This window comes from Mandrillus leucophaeus, unplaced genomic scaffold (genome assembly GCF_000951045.1).
Source record: "Mandrillus leucophaeus isolate KB7577 unplaced genomic scaffold, Mleu.le_1.0 Scaffold157, whole genome shotgun sequence".
Lineage (NCBI taxonomy): Eukaryota > Metazoa > Chordata > Mammalia > Primates > Cercopithecidae > Mandrillus > Mandrillus leucophaeus.
In genome coordinates this window covers 5,105,018-5,121,871 of record NW_012101554.1, presented here as the reverse complement: position 1 = coordinate 5,121,871, position 16,854 = coordinate 5,105,018, and the positions used below count along the sequence as shown (strand labels likewise).

The window sequence follows — 16,854 nt, the reverse complement described above, 5'->3', positions numbered from 1 at the left end:
TTTTCAGCCAGAATATCAGAGGAAGACCAGAGTTCCACAAGGGCCATTTGCTCTTCGCTAGGACTCCGAGGAGGAGTCGGCTCCCCAGCCCTTGTGGAAGCACTCGGCAGCCTCCCTGCTTTTCGTGATCTCCGTAGCGAGCAGATGGCCGGAGCTCCGAGGGCAGTTGTAGGGGGCGTTAGAGATGTGAGCACTGCAGCCACAAACCTCTTTTATTTTACTGACTTCTGCATCTTCCTTCAGCCAACCCACTACTTCTGCTGTCCAGAGGTTTCCAGCTCAAATTAGTACGTATGACCACCCTGATTTCTGTTTTCCTGCCATGGCTTAGTTTCTAGATGACACTGGCTGTTTATATTCTGGGGGCCTGGGGTTTTTTGAGGAGCATTGATTGAGGTTTTTGTCTGTCTTCAATGCTTTGGAGAAACTTTAATCTTATGAAGCTTCCCGAATGGCAGTAATCAGTGTCCGAGAACAGATCTGTGTGGTGGAGATAAAAGCGTTCTGGTTGGCGGGTAGAGAGGGCAGTGGCTTTTTGATATCCCTCATACAGTGGTGGAGGAGGACGTTTCCGTTTTGTCGGTCTGCGTCTGACCTTTTGTAACTTTGGTCACTCCTTTTAGGACACTCAGATCTTTTGTGAGAAGGGTGATTTCTGCGTGGCTGGGATGGATGGCTTGTGGGTTTGGGCTTCCTGGCCCCGGGCACCTGGTAAAGTTGAGCGTGCCATCACCAATGTGGATTTCTTCATGGACTTCCCCAGTGGGGCACTTTGAGAGTCTGATGAATCGGGAGCCTGTGCCTCTCGGCGTCAGAAGCTGTGGCCGTCAGATACAGTATTCAGATCAGCCACGCAGAGGGTGCGTGAGGCTCTGGGCCCAGAGTGAGCTCAGAAGAGAAGCCGGGAAGCTGGGTCACAGAGACTTTCTGCATCTTGTTTTCCTAAATCCTGTGACTGACCACGCTCTGCGGCCTCCCACCCCACCCCCTGCCCCAAGAGTCATGTCGCCCGGTTTCCTCTGGCTGGATCCCCTTACTGTATTTGCAGGACACAGGGTGATCTCACAGCCTCAGGATAATGCGCTGCTGCTTGGACTTCCCTGCAGCTTCCAGTCTTGCTTTTTACAGTAAACGCCCGTTACTTGATTGTCGTGGGGGAACAGAGGCAGAGTGTTCCAGGGCCCCGGTCAGTGCTGTCCCGACTTCATGCGTAGAGCAGGAGGCCCTGATGCTTATCAGTGTAGGAACACGGAGGAGGAACAGCTGGCCTTGTAAGTGATCACAGAGTGAAACCAGCCTAGTCTGTTGCATTGTTCCTTTTTTTTCCGAAGGAAATGTAAGGGAAACCAAGGGGAACTTTTGCCCGTGGTTTCCAAGGCAAAGGCCATCGTTAATGGTTGGCTGTTTCCAGCGTGCTTGGGTTTCTGGTCAGTATGAATTTTTTTTTTTTTTAATCTGATGAACAAAAGCAGTTGATGTTGTCTCAAAAAGATTTTCCCAGCTGCTTCGATAAACTGCTGGTTGTTTTAGGTTTCATGAGTTTGGAACCTCTTGCATAGCTCTTTCAGATTTTGATGAGAATAAATAGTAAGTGATCTGTGTCTAAGAACAGTTCTGAAAACATACTGAGCTATGAGATTCTAAGGAAGGAGAGAGTGACAAGCTTTGTGGGTGGAAAGGGTTAGGTGATTCTGCAACCTGTGAAATGAGATCGGCCAGATGGATGCTAAAGAGGTTTTTGCTTCCTATGAGTGAGGGTAAGACAGCAAAGAAAGGCTACTTCTCGTTTCTTTCATTATTTATAATCCTGGGCTCGTCAACACTTGAACCTTGCAGCACAAATATACGACTGTGAGAGGGTGGAAAGGATGACTCGGCAGTGCATCTGCAGTAGCGGACGAAATGCTGTCAGATGTCAAGTGTTGGTGTCACAAGATACCGAAAGCCAATTGCCTGGAATTCAAGGGACCGAACAAGAAGGCAGAAAGAACTAAGTCTTCTTATTTAATATTTGAGCAGTCACTATTTTTAGCGTGAGCATTTAGCCAGAAAAACTAACAGATTTTATTGTGGACTTCATATCATAGGACATAACAGTTTTCCTGATTTCGGGAGCTGCTGATTGGAAATGCTAGTTCATGTGGCATTTTCTTGGCACCCGGAGTCATACTCCAGACTTTGCTGAGTTTTTATTCCAGAATTCGAACGTTTAACTACCAACATTAGATATCTGGGGCAAAGGTGATCTTGCTTTCTTATATTACAGAAAACACCTTCGTCTTTCTGTCAGGAATTGATTTACTTAATTTCAAGGTTCTCTTTAATTAGAAGACTGCTTTTTCGTAGGGATTTTTCCTTCAAATCATGTATATGTTCATTGGTTGCTCAAGAGAGAAATTTTTATAGTCGCCTACAATTTGAACTGTGACCTCCTTTTACAAAATTAAGATTAGAATGTTCTTTTTAAATTATATAGTATGTGTTTTATATTATTTTGAGAATCAAACAAAAATAGATGTTTTTAAAGGTTAATATGTTTAATATAGAGCATTTGGAAAATAGTAAATAGAAGATAATCTATTCCTCCTCCTCCCCCACCTCCTGCAAAGACGATGTTAATAATTTTGGTGTATTTTATGCATAATTTTGAGAGTTGATGGTATTTTTGAACAATTGATAGTAATTCATAGCTGAGGCATTCTTTTTTTATGTCTTATTTTTTGCAAAAGCCAGACTTGGCAGCCAAGTCATCAAAGTGAAATTAAAAATAAAAACTTTTGATGTACGACAGGGTCTCACAACGTTGCCCAGGCTGGTGTTGAACTCCTGGGCTCGAATGATCCTCCCACCTCAGCCTCCCAAATAAAAATTTTTTAATTGTAATTTTTAAAGTTATAGGTTAGATATGTGTTATTGCTAGCTAAAATAACAAAGACCAAAGATTCATTCTGCTGAGAAATTCATTGGGCCAACTTGAGGTTTTCCACAAGCATAGTGGACAGGGCAACCTTGACTAAGTTAAATCACAAGTCAGTAGCCACCCTCCTTTTCTTTTCTTTTCTTTTCTTTTCTTTCTTTCTTTCTTTCTTTTTTTTTTTTAAACGTAGTCTCACTCTGTCGCCCAGGCTGGAGTGCAGTGGTGCGATCTTGGCTCACAACAACCTCCACCCCTGGGACTCAAGCAAGCAATTCTTGTGCCTCAGCCTTCTGAGTAGCTGGGATTACAGGCATGCGCCACCACGCCTGGCTCATTTTTGCATTTTTAGTAGAGACTGGGTTTTACCATGTTGACCAGACTGGTCTCGAACACCTGACCTCGAGTGATCCACCTGCCTCGGCCTCCCAAAGTGCTGGGATTACAGGCTTGAGCCACCCCACCTGTCCCTACTTTTCTTAAAATGCAAACAGCTAGTGAAAGTGTAATTTCATCTTGTATTTCATAAAGGGAAGTCACCAAGAAACAATGGAGTTGTTAAAAGCCAGAGAGTTAGAAGCAGAGATCAACAGCAAGAGCATGAGAATTCACAAAGTAGACCTCCCTCTCCTAATCAGGGAGTTGTTCTCTATTAGAAAATGTTACGGCCGGGCGTGGTCACGCCTGTAATCCCAGCACTCCGGGAGGCCGAAGCAGGCAGATCGCTTGAGGTCAGGAGTTTGAGACCAGCCTGGCCAACATGGTGAAACCACGTCTCTACTGATAATACAAGAATTGACTGGGCATGGTGGCACATACCTGTAATCTCAGCTGCTGGGGAGGCTGAGACATGAGAATCGCTTGAACCCAGGAGGCAGAGGTTGCAGTGAGTTGAGATCACACCAGTGCACTCCAGCCTGGATGACAGAGTGGAACTGTGTCTCAAAAAAAAAAAAAGAAGAAGAAAAAAGAAAGAAGAAAATGTTATATTACAGTGAGATCCCTGTCCGGTTTGTGCAGAAAGGGGCCCTGGAGCCTACGGAGAACTTTGAGTGGTGTCACAGAAGCATTGTTTTGTCACGAAAATTCTCCAGCACTAAGCTTTTAGCAAAAGCAAGGTTTGAGAAGAGTACTACGTGGAATTATTATAAAAGCAGTTTCATCCTATTTGCATTTTACATGCCATTTGTCCATGCTAAAGCTTTTTCCCCTGCAGTAATTCTTTGTCCATTTTCCTGTCTGAATTCCAGTCTAACTGTGCTTTGGTCTTATCCTTCCCAGCTTAAGCGAGAGCTTTTTCATGGTGAAAGGCGCAGCCCTCTTCTTACAACAGGGAAGCAGCCCTCAAGGCCAGCGGAGTCTTCAGCACCCCCACAAGCATGCAGGTGAGGGCTCTAAGTTGATACTCTTACATTGGAGCTGCTTTTCTGGACAGCAGAGGAAACTTCCATTGTTGGTGATATTGCTGAGTTTGCAGGCCTTAGAAATAGTGGAGAACACAGGTTTGCAATGACCAGTGCAGGCAGAGGCTCAGATGCTCTTTCTTGAGCACGCCACGCACATTTTCCAACCTTTTATGTCATGTCTGTCTGCGTCAGGAGTAAGGTCATCTGCATCCTGCTGGGATGCAAAGATTTCCTCTCTGTAGTTTATCAGTTAACTGCAGGCTGTAAGTGACTTTTTAACAAATGCACCAAAATGAATTATAACCAGATGTCGTCCACTTGAAAATAACCATCTGTAGTGCTGTATACCTAATCTTGGGATGGATTTCTCCAAGCATTTGAAAAACACTCATTTGGAGAATTTCTTGAAGGGCCTTTGGCTCCAACTCTGAGATAGACACTATAGTAGGAAGTCTTGATTCTGTAATTGTTTTTAGGAAGTGGACAGAAGTAATAGAGTGAGGATCAAACTGAGTTTAAATAAGAAATGCTTACTAAGTAATAAGACTGGTTTTCTTAGGAGACTTGACTCAGAACTGAAGGCAGTTAAAAAGAGGAATTCAAGAAATGCAGGCCGGGCACGGTGGCTGATGCCTGTAATCCCAGCACTTTGGGAGGCCGAGGCAGGCGGATCACGAGGTCAGGAGATCAAGACCATCCTGGCTAACACGGTGAAACCCTGTCTCTAATAAAAATACAAAAAAATTAGCCGGGTGTGGTGGCGGGCGCCTGTAGTCCCAGCTACTCAGGAGGCTGAGGCAGCAGAATGGGGTGGACCTGGGAGGTGGACCTTGCAGTGAGCCGAGATTGTGCCACTGCGCTCCAGCCTGGGTGACAGAGCGAGACTCCGTCTCAAAAAAAAAAAAAAAAAAAAGAAACACTTGCATGGCCCTGCATGGTGTCTCACACCTGTAATCCCAGTGCTTTGGGAGGCTGAGGTGGGAGGATCACTTGAGCCCAGGAGTTTGAGGCTGCAATGAGCTAGGATCACGCCACTGCCCTCCAGCCTGGGTAACAGAGAGAGACTCTGTTTCTTAAAAACAATAACAACAAAAAACACTTATGGCCAGGCACAGTGGCTCTCGCCTGTAATTCCAGCACTTTAGGAGGCCAAGGTGAGCAGATCTCACTTGAGCCAAGGAGTTCAGACCAGCCTGAACAACACAGTGAAACCCTATCTCTGCAAAAAATACAAAAATTAGCTGGGCATGGTGGCGCGTGCCTATAATCCCAGCAAAGTGGGGAGCTGAGGTGGGAGGATTGCTTGAGCCCAGGAGGTCGAGGCTGACGCGTCACCACACCCAGCTAGTTTTTTGTGGGTGTGTGTGTAGATGAGGTCTCACTGTGTTGCTCACTGTATTGCTCAGTGAGCCGTGATTGCGCCACTGCACTCCAGCCTGGGTGACAAAAAAAAAAAAGACCCTATCTCAAAAAGAAAGAAAGAAAAAAACGCTTGCATGCAGGTGAATCTTTGTCGTAGATGGCCAGCATATCGGCATTTCTTGGGGAGGCAGTGCATGATTGCATGTCTGTGAGCTGAGAAGGCCTTTACCTTTCAGAGCAGCAGCAGGTGAAACCAACCCATCACTGTGGCCAGTTTTCTTGTTACCTGTGATCGTTGTGTTCGTTTAACCTCAAGTCATTCAGCTTCATTTTAGATCTGAGTGCTCAGGTTAGAATTCTGCACCATACAATTTATAGCAAACACCAAGGCTCAGTCAGTATTTTCACATACTGATGTTGATAATATTTAGGTCTGTTTTAAGCAAAGAAAATAACTGTCCTGTATAATAGGCAGTGTGGTTTGTGGGATTAGTATTTGTTTTGAAACCAGGCAGACCTGTGTTCCAATCCTAGTTCTCCAACTTACTAAGCTGTCATAGGTCGACTTCTAAGCCTCAGTTTCCTAGTCTTTACAATGGGCATCAAATACTGGTACCTCAGACAATATGGAAATTTAGAGTTATGCATGTAACATACCTGCCTTTAGTAGGTGCTGTATATATATGGGTAACTATCATTGTTATTACGATGACTCCTAGTACGATACAGCTATAAGCAGACCCTTCATTCTTTTTTTTTTATTTAATTATATGAAAAGTTTCTTTAGAGACGGATCTCATTACCTTGCCCAGGCTGGTGTGTAGTGGCCTGACCATAGCTCACTGCAGCCTCGACCTCCTGGGCTCAAGTGATCTTCCAGCCTCAGCTTCCTGAGTAGCTGGGACCATAGATGCGCGTCACCACACCCAGCTAGTTTTGTGTCTCTGTGTGTGTGTGTGTGTGTGTGTGTGTGTGTGTGTGTGGATGAGGTCTCACTATGTTGCTCAGGCTGGTCTCCAACTCCTTGCCTCAAGCCATCCCCCTACCTCAGCCTCTCAAAGCATTGGGATTATAGGTTTGAGGCTCCATACTCAGCCAGATTCTTCATTCTTGAATTTGCTAATTATTCTGCCCTCTTAGAAATGTAGCTATTGTTCATGTTTTAACTGTAACACATACAACAAAGCAAATGCTCAAGCTCTGCTCACTGAGTGTCATATACCTCCTTCCTATAATCCGAAGACTAGAAGGGTAGGATGCAAGCCACCGGCTGGCTGACTCTTATGCCCTGAGGTCTGGAGTGGGCGATGAGGTCAGAAGGCAGAGGGGCCACCAGCTGTCCACAGTTGGTCTGTAAGTGACCTTGGAACAGGCACAGACTAGACTTACATTAGTTCCTTTTTTTCCCTAGAATTACCATTACCATCAAGTCTCATGAATGTACAAGAGTCCCCCCAGTAACCACCGTGCAGAGCTGAGTACAATTGAGGGTTAATTCTGTCCGTGGAAAAGTAGTTCAGTTTGTTTCAGCTAGTCTGGTCAATTTGAGACACTTTTTAGGGCTTGTGTTCTCTGATTTTTTTGTGTGTGGATGTCAGACTGGGGTTTGGATTTCTGTCTGTCAGCAATTCCATATCTCAGCAAACAATCCCACTGAAAGAAGTTTATCTGTGTGGAAAATGTCCCTTTCATTTAGGCATTTATCAGACAGGGGTTTGTTTTTGCTTTCCCCAGTGCAGTTCTGTGACTGGGGTAGATGTGGGGGCGGGCAGGCAGGTGAAGAACCCCTCATGGTCGCTGTGTTGCGTTGGTGACATGATGGGTGGAGGAAGGGGTTGGGGAGCTCTATGGCTTTTTTTAATATGAACCCTTATCTCCAAATCACTCATCATAGGAAGCAGGGCCAACATAGGGTGTTACACACTGTGGAATTGTGTAACTGGAGAGGACAGATAAGAGGGGCATGGTTCTTTTCTTTTTTACATTTTATTTATTGTGGAAAGAATGCTTAATTGGGCTGAGTTTGGTGGCTCATGCCTATAATCCCAGCACTTTGGGAGGCTGAAGTGGGAGGATCATTTGAGCCCAGGAGTTCGAGACCAGCCTGGGCAACATGGCGAAACCGTATCTCTATTGAAAAAAAAAAAAAGAAAAAGAATGCTTAACATGAGATCTACCCTCCTGACTAGAGGCACAAATTTCTAATGACGCAATTCCTCTCTGAGGCAGGAAGTGCAATTTGGACATCATCTGTCATTCTCCCTTAAAATGAAAAAGATGCTTTTGCAAAAGGAACACACACAGTGTTTTCTTATGGAGCATTTGAGTGTGTAAGCATCATTGATCCTTTTCAGGTTACAATTGTGAGGTATAGGGTAATTTTTTTTTTTTCGTTTGTAGAGACAGGGTCTCATCATGTTGCCCAGGGTGGTCTCACACTCCTGTGCTCCAGCGATCCTCCTGCCTTGGCCTCCCAGGTAGGTGGGACTAACTACAGATGTGAACGAACCAGAAAGCCCAGCTAATTTTTTACTTTTCTGTAAAGATGGGGTCTTACCATGTTACCCAGGCTGGTCTTGAGTGCCTGGCCTCAAGTCCAGCCTTGGCCTCCCAAAGCACTGGGATTACAGGTGTGAGCCACCACACCAGGCTGATATTAGCATCTTTACAGATGAACCTTTCTTCAGAAAGAAATCCTTTCAGATATAAAGAAAAATGTATAAGCTAGAGAAAAAAGCAACGTTGGAGTCACATCTGCTACTTTAATTAATTATGCACCTCCCTTACAATTTTCCCCTCCGTGAAAGTGTGCGCTTCTTCTGACAGGGTCTCCTGCTTCGCGCGAGACTCATGGCCAGTAAGACTTTCCTCACTGCACTCCAGGGACACCTCCTGAACCCTGGGGCAGCTCAGAGAAGTTCAGAAGCCGCCCCTGGATTACTGCTTGATTTACATAGTGAAGAAAAAAGAGTACATAATTTTTAGCAAGAAAAGAGAAAATGACAGGTGGTTGTCTATTCAAATTATTTCTCCGGGCAACCAGCATACAGCTGCTGTCTGTAGAGTCACTTAAATATTTCCCCTCCTGGTTATGGAAATAATGTCTGCCTCCAGTGGAAAATGCAGAAATTTGAAGTGGGGCCCGGGGTGGGGTAGCTCATGCCTGTAATCCCAGCACTTTGGGAGGCTGAGGCGTGCAGATCACTTGAGGTCAGGAGTTCAAGAGCAGCCTGGCCGACATGGTGAAACCCTGTCTCTACTATAAATACAAAAATTAGCTGGGTATGGTGATGGGCGCCTGTAATCCCAGCTACTTGGGAGGCTGAGGCAGAAGAATTGCTTGAATCCAGGAGGCGGAGGTTGCAATGAGCCAAGATTGCACCACGGCACTCCAGCCTGGGCGACAGTGTAAGACTCTGTCTCAAAAAAAAAATTAAAAAAAGGAAGAAGAAGTTGTTTGAAGAGGAAACATGACGCTCTGTCCTTTTTCTCTAATGATGAACTCCTAGCAAATGCCTTACTTCCAGCCACAGCTGTCGTTTCTAGGCACCCCAACCTGCCGAGTAACATTGCCTTGGATGAAATAGCAGTTTTCTCTAGGCTTGCCTGTATTTTCCACATTTTGTATTTGGAAACCTATATTGTATGTATTTCAGGAAATAAGAGCAACTTTTAACAACATGACAGTAAGCTCCATGTCACCCATCCGCATCACACAGTATTCAGAGTGGTGTAAGAGAAATGGAGACTTGAAGTTTTTGTGGTGATTCTCCTGTGGTGTAGGTAGACAAATTTTAACTTCTCAATCTTTTTCCAGGCCCTCAAAACCAGCCTTTCAGAGGTTTGTTTCCTAGAAAGTAGGTAGGAGACCTTTTACACCTTTCTTTATTGCTCCACCAGGTGACCTGCCTCAGCATCTTCAGGTGATGATCAACCTTCTGCGTTGTGAAGACAGAATCAAGCTGGTAAGAAGCGGTGAGAATGTCAAATTTAAAAAAAATTTTTTTTTTTTTTTAGTTTTTGTGAGATGAGGGTCTTGCTCTGTTGCCCAGGCTGGAGTGCAGTGGCATGATCCTAGCTCACTACAGCCTCAAACTCCTGGGTTCAAGCAATCCTCCCACCTCCGCCTCCTGAGTAGCTGGGACTACAAGTGTATACCACTAATTTTTTAGAAAATTTTGTGGATGTGGGGTCTTGCTGTTTTGCCAGGCTGGTCTTGAACTCCTGGCCTCAAACGATTCTCCTGTCTCCGCCTCCCAAAGTCCTGGGGTTATAGGTGTAAACCACCGTGCCTAGCCAGCACGTTTTAATTTTTAATTGTGAAACTTGGTGGGGAACCATTCATGAATGATAGGGGGAAAAGCTTTTACATTACAACAAATTCTCCTCAAATTGTTCACTAAAGCCAAAGCCAGGTTGACTCCTCAGTACCCCAGAGGAGCCACAGGAGGGATGAAACAGGTCTCTACGGCAGTTAAATAAGCTAAATAAGAACTTTCTTTGGATTTCATGTGTTCACTGATTTCTTGCATTTTGGGTGTCTCCTCTGAGCCAGGCAGTGTCCCCAGTGCTACAGAGAGAAGCGAGGCCTGGTTCCTGCTGTCAAGAACTTCCTCTGTGTGTGTTTTTGTTGTTGTTGTTGTTGTTGTTGTTTTTGGTGGTGTTTGAGATGGAATCTCACTCTGTCGCCCTGGCTGGAGTGTGGTGGTGTGATCTTAGCTCATTGCAACCTCCACCTCCCAGGTTCAAGAGATTCTCGTGCCTCAGTCTCCTGAGTAGCAGGGATTACAGGCGCACACCATCACGCCTAGCTAATTTTTGTATTTTTAGTAGAGATGGGGTTTTGCCATGTTGGCCAGTCTGGTCTCGAACTCCTGACCTCAAGTGATCTGCCTACCTTTGCCTCCCAAAGTGCTAGGATTACAGGCCTGAGCCACCGGGCCCAGCCAAGGATTTTCTCTTCATTTTTAACTCCCGGAGGGAAAGGTAGAACACTGAAAGTGTTGATCTTGCGTTGGAGATGGGAGGGAGGCACCACCTCCAAAGGCAGGCCAGTGAGAGCATGTCTGCCCTGTTCCAGGCTGTGCGCCTGGAGAGCGCCTGGGCGGACCGGGTCCGGTACATGGTAGTGGTGTACAGCAGCGGGCGCCAGGACACCGAGGAGAATATCTTGCTGGGAGTGGACTTTTCCAGTAAGGAAAGGTGAGTCTGATGAGCTATGTGTTCCCTTCTGTGTGGGAGGCAAGAGTTGCTGCTAGAAAAAGGTTTCCATGGTCCCATATCCATGTGGGAGAGGGCTGCGTCCTGATGGAGAGCCTGGGGAGTTGACACTGGGAACACTAGGGTGTGCCATTTCAGCTCTGTGTGCCAGGCACCGTGCCAGCTCCAGGCTGTGCTCTCGGAGCTCAGAGTCGATTGAGAGGACAGAAAGTTATGCTGTACTTAGAGAGGTTTCACGCCAGCTGCTATAGAGTGGGGCACCTTAGCCAGGAATGCTTCCTAAAGGAGGTGACAACAATGCCAAACCCAGAAGGCCAAGCCAGAGTCCGCCAAGGGAAGCAGGAGACCCTCCCAGGCAGAGGGGCCCATGGAGAAGTATGGAGATTGGTGGGTCTCCTCTCAGACACCTTACCCCATAGTGATACTCCACAGGTTCCCAAGTGGAGTGGGAACTCCATCTTCATGGCACATCCTAGTCAGAGGCTTGAAGAGTAGCTTGTAATTTCCCACTAACTGGAGACCAAGTAAGTTAGAGCATTGACCCCATGATGTGTGTGAAATGAGAGTGGGATCACTCCCCTGACATCTCAGATAAATGAATGCCTGTGAGATCATTGCAAAACCTGGATTTGTTCAAACTAGATTAGACTCCCTTTATTCATCATTCATTCGTCGACACATTCGTTAAGCGTGTGATTTATTTGCATTCTCCTGTGTATGAAGCAATGGACTAGACCCAGGTAAACAAAGAAGTAACAGCACAGTTCTTGGCCTCAGAGGGCTTCTAAGTGAGCTTGGAAGACAGTCACAACCAGGTAGGAGGGAGAGAGTGACTGAGAGGTGCTGGGGTTTTGTGAGACCACAGGAGGAGGCGGCTACTGAGAGCACCTGGCAGGACCTTTCTGGCAGGAGTGAAGCCTAAGCTGAATCTTAACGGGCAAGTGGGCAGTCAGGCGAGCTCTAGGGTGGAGGCAGAGCCGTGAGGTGCATTTGAAGAGCATTTCAGGCAGAATGAACAGCAGAAACCCGTCAGGGAGGCTGTGAGTGTCATGGTAACAGTACGGTCTTGTCTTGTTCCCGTGAGAGCTTCTGTAAGTCACATGCTAGCAACTGAGACTTGGATGCTTTTTAGAAGGAAATGAGTAAAAAAGGGAGGACATTTCTTTTATGACATGCCCCCCACCCCTGCAGTACATAATAAATAGCACTATGAGAAAGTTTCCTGTGACACATGTAGGAGATGGAGTTGGGGCTGGCATCTGTGGCCTTGACCTGGTTGGGAACCTGGGGCTAGAAGAACCTGTAGCATACGAGGTGTTAGGATATGAGCTCTAAAGAGCCACTTGGAGACTGGAGGGCGTGGTCCATTAGGACGGGGTGCCACCAGGCAGATGCTCTCAGAAATGCCCAGAGCCCCATCTGTTTGGCCATTATCTGTATGGTTGTGAGGCATAGTGGTGTTTAGTGTTTGACCGTCTTGCAGTTGTAATTGTTCTTCCAATGACTCTCCAGCTTTTCGGAATCTTTCTGAGGCAGGGACTTTCCTCACAAGTGTGGCCTGTTCCAATAATGCTTTCTGATCCTGAACGGAAATCGGCCTCTTGTGGCCTGTGCCCATCGTCTTGATCTGAACCATGGGAGCGGTGTGGAAGCCCAGTCCTCCTGACTGTAGAGTACGGCACACCTACAAAATGCCTCCGTGGACGTCTCATTTAGCCCCTTCATCCCCCTGGGGTGGGTAGTCCTACCTCAGGTTTTACACATGACAGAAGCTCACGAGGCTGCAGTGATTACCCCAGGGCCATCCCAGTAAGTGGCCGGCCTGGGACTTGGAGGCAGGGCTTTTCCTGTCGACCTGCTGAATGAATAGATCCCACGCATTCTTTCCCAGCGGGCTGCAGCTCTCTTCCTGTACACCACCTTGCTCATTCATTCACTTCTAGGTTTATCGTGTATGGATTTGTTAGCTCTTTCCCTGTGCCGGGTGCCCCACCAGGTGCTGGGGCCACATCAGGGAGCATGGCAGACACACCTGCAGTCTCACAGAGCTCACAGGCCAGCAGTCATGGGCATGCCTTAGATGCACACACGTGCACTCCACTGCTGCCTGGCTGGAGGAGACAGGCCCATGTGCTCATCCGCACCGCCCCCACGGTGCTCTTCCCTCCCACCCTCTCCTCCCTTTGCCTCCCCTCGGCACCCGACTTCCCTCTCCCTGTGGTTCCCTCTCCTGTGGTCCCTCTCCCTGTGGTTCTCTCGCCTCCACTGCATGCTCCTCCCTCAGGTTCGAGTCTCTGCACCCTCTGAGCAGGAGCCAGAGCCCACGTGTGGGCACCGACCCCAAGGCCAGGGCAGGTCTCTGAGGTTGGAGAGGGCGGTCGAGAGGCCACCCAAGGTGAGCAGGGGCCTGGCAGGAACCAGAACTAAGCAGTCCTTCCTGTCGCTGGGCCTGATGCAGCTGTCTTCCGTGCCCGGGGAATCCCGGGGGCTGGGAACTGGGCCTTCTCCTGCAGCTCCCACATTGCCTGGGCACCAGGCTGTTGTCTTCCTTCCTGGCTTGAAAACAAAGTCCAGGTCCCCACCAGAAGCATTTGACCTGCTGAGGGAGCAATATACTTGTTTTTTCTAAATTCCTTCCTTGGGATTTTGTTTTTTGATTCCCCCTGCCAAAAAAAAAAAAAAAAAAAAAAAAAAGAAAGAAAAAGGAAAGAGACGAGCATTGCCCCCAAAGGGGATCTTCATAAGAGTCCAAGTGCTGTCCAAAAGGCAGCATTGGAGTGACGGCTGCTGCACAGGCTCGCACACTCTCACTCAGCTTTTTGTTTATGTTTTTGTTTTTAAGACAGGGTCTCACTCCATCACCCAGGCTGGAGTGCAGTGGTGCGATCTGGGCTCACTGCAAGCTCCGCCTCCCGGGTTCACGCCATTCTCCTGCCTCAGCCTCCTGAGTAGCTGGGACTACAGGCGCCTGCCACCATGCCCGGCTAATTTTTTGTAGTTTTAGTAGAGACGGGGTTTCACCGTGTTAGCCAGGATGGTCCTGATCTCCTGACCTTGTGATCTGCCCGCCTCGGCCTCCCAAAGTGCTGGGATTACAGGCGTGAGCCACTGCGCCTGGCCAATATATATAATTTTTTTAAAAAATCACTATTGCACGGGCTGGTCTCAAACTCCTGGGCTCAAGCAGTCCTCTTGTCTCCACCTCCCAAAGTGCCAGGATTATAGGTATGAGCCACCACACCCGAGCAGGATTATGTTTTCAATTCGGATTGGAAACGTTTTGAGTGCCATGAGCGTACACCACCGTCCACGCATCAGTGTTTTGCCATCAGTGAAGGACTCCACGATGGAGTCTCGGAACAGATTGGTTTCCTGCCTGGACCGCCAGACCCATCTGGCTTCTCTGTTCCTGCTGTACAGGCCCTAGGAACTTGGAGCCTGCTTTCTTCTTCTGCAATTGCTCCCACCCACTTTATCCTTTGGGGTCACTCTTCCTCTAAAGATTCCGTTTCCTTAGCTACGTATCCCTTTCCTGCTTCCCATGTATGCTCCCCAGGTGGAGACAAGAGGACTGCTTGAGCCCAGGAGTTTGAAACCAGCCTGGGTAATATACTGGGACCTTATCTCTACAAAAAGTTTTTTTAAAGAAAGCTGGGCATGGTGGCATATGCCTGTGGTCCTAGTTAGGAGGCTGAGGTAGGAGGATTGATTGGGTCCGGGAGGTGGAGGCTGCGGTGAGCTGTGATTACACCACTGTACTCCAGCCTGGGCAATGGAGCAAGACGCTGGCTCAAAAAAAGAAAGAAAGAAAAATATGCTTCCCATGGGCCCACCTTCCTTGTGAAAATCTTATTGTTAATCATTGTAGGACTGCTGGAAACTCACAAAAGGAATAGCTAGGGGACGATAGGAGATAAAGGCAGTTGTTGCAGCCCTGCCTGATCCCTGTTCCTTGCTCCTGGCTCGAGTTGAAGGTTGTGAGCAGAAGTCCCCTGTGGGCTGACCCTCTTGCGCATCCGTGTCCAAGGGAGGCCGGTCTAGGGGTTTAGTTTCCACATGGTTTCATGTGCTCCTTATTTCCTATGGGCAGTCTCATCCCTGCCCACTTGTCCTCCGCCTGTCCTGGGAGGCCCCACCCCTGGCCTAGGCCTGGCCTTGGCGCCCCGTGTCCTGTTCTCTCTGCAGCTCTCTGTGCTGTACCCACCTTCTTATCAGTCCCTGGCAAGGGTCATCAGTGCTCAGGTTGGGTCTTCTAGACTGCATGTTCCCAGGGCACCATCTGACCTGGCTTCTGCCTATCGGACTTGGGCTCCACAGGGACCCCTTCCTTGCCTCCTCCTGGCGCTGACACAGCCATGTGGTCCCTAGAGCTCTGTGAGGCCCAACATAAATTATATTTTGCAATACTGTGAGAGAAATACAGTTAGTCCCTCCGGAGTGGGTAGGATGGCAGGGAGGGACCTCAGAATTTGCCCAACCCAAAAAAGCCTGAGTGTCATTGGCCAGAAAGGCTTGGAACAACCTTCCCCACAGATATAGAAGCATGGGGTTGAGAAGAGTCCTGCATGGGGCAGGGTGCTACCCGGAGGGGAGCTGGGTCTGTGATCCGCAGAGGCCCCACCCACACGGGCACACAAAAACATGACCGTGGTGTTGGCAGCAGCAGAGATGGAAGCATGAGATTCCTGAGGTCCGCGGAGCTGGCCCTTGGCACAGTTACAGCGGCTTCTCACAAGCCAACTTTTAAATGCCTGAAGAGTTTTCATCATAATCTGAGGACTCTCCGATAAGCCCTTTCTTTCCCTGTTTTTCAGTGGCGCCAGTCTCTGCAGTCATTTGGTCTCATTTCACTGGTAGGATGGGCAAAACAAAACCAGATTAAGCGAGGTTGTAAAACAGCAACCACACTAAAGGCGCAGGTGCACAGGTTCGAAAGTGAACTCTGGGAACGGTGTGAGCACACTCCCCTCCTTGCCACCCAGGACAGGCTGGGCCGGGCTTGGCCACTGGTGCTTGCCTATGTACCCCCGAGTACACATGTGGCCTCCGCCAGCAGAACACCAGCCCTGGGCGGCTGCCTCCCTGCTGCAGAGTGGGCATGCGGTCAGCGCACACTGCACCCAAGAGCCTCGGCTGAGCACTTACGGAGTTGTGTCCACAGGGCCATCCCAGACCTGTGTCTTCTAGAATTCATCAGTGAACAGTTCCTATGCAGACAGCCTAAGGGCCACTCCCACACGTACATCCAACAGCCCGTCCTGGACCAGGTGGTAAGCTGGAAAGGCTGTGCATGTACGTGGGTAGACACTGACTCCACACGTCTTCTCTCCCCTCTCGCAGTAAAAGCTGCACCATTGGGATGGTTCTCCGACTGTGGAGCGACACGAAAATCCACCTTGATGGAGATGGGTAAGGAGGTCTTTAAAAGATTCTCTCACTGTATGTAGGCTTTGAAACACGAGCTGGTTCGGGCATCCTTGGATGATCATTAGCACAGAATGACACGTGTGGCGGGAGTGTCACAGCAGGAGAATTCGTATTGCCTTCGAGTGAGCTCCACGAGGGAGGAGGGTATGTTTTGGACGTCCCGTCAGGGAGTTTAGCTCATGAAGTATCAGTGGGAGCGATTACAGGAGATAGGCTGCGAGCGTGAAGTTCAAGACAGCGGTAAACCGATATCCATCCACCACCTCAGTGGGTTAAGTGAACTCTCACCACATGCCCTCCACAGGGCTCGTCCTGAAAGTTCACGGATGAATGTGGTGCAGCAGGAACTCACCAGCTTTGGGGGTACAAGGAAAGATATACAACTGGCAGGCACAACAAGGTTTCAGGTGCCACCCTGGGAGCCACAAAGGAGGAATAAACCAGTTCCACCCGGGCAGACAGGCAGGGGATGAGGGCTGTCCAGCGTCCGCACGCATTCACTCCCAAGGAGGTGCGTGGGCACGG

At 48.3% G+C, this 16,854-nt stretch overlaps 1 protein-coding gene across 2 annotated transcripts in view; it reads left to right on the top strand.

Annotated features, from left to right (window-relative positions):
* SSH1 (slingshot protein phosphatase 1) overlaps positions 1 to 16,854 on the top strand; it is a 72,281-nt gene that overhangs the window by 26,889 nt on the left and 28,538 nt on the right. The window contains exons 1-5 of one of the 2 annotated variants that reach the window (XM_011975582.1): positions 145 to 287; positions 4,196 to 4,299; positions 9,583 to 9,647; positions 10,763 to 10,884; positions 16,243 to 16,311. In XM_011975582.1, the coding sequence (XP_011830972.1) occupies positions 145 to 287; positions 4,196 to 4,299; positions 9,583 to 9,647; positions 10,763 to 10,884; positions 16,243 to 16,311 (503 nt within the window). Of the gene's footprint in view, positions 1 to 144; positions 288 to 4,195; positions 4,300 to 9,582; positions 9,648 to 10,762; positions 10,885 to 16,242; positions 16,312 to 16,854 lie in introns of those variants that run through there. The other variant, XM_011975581.1, reaches the window with a different exon arrangement.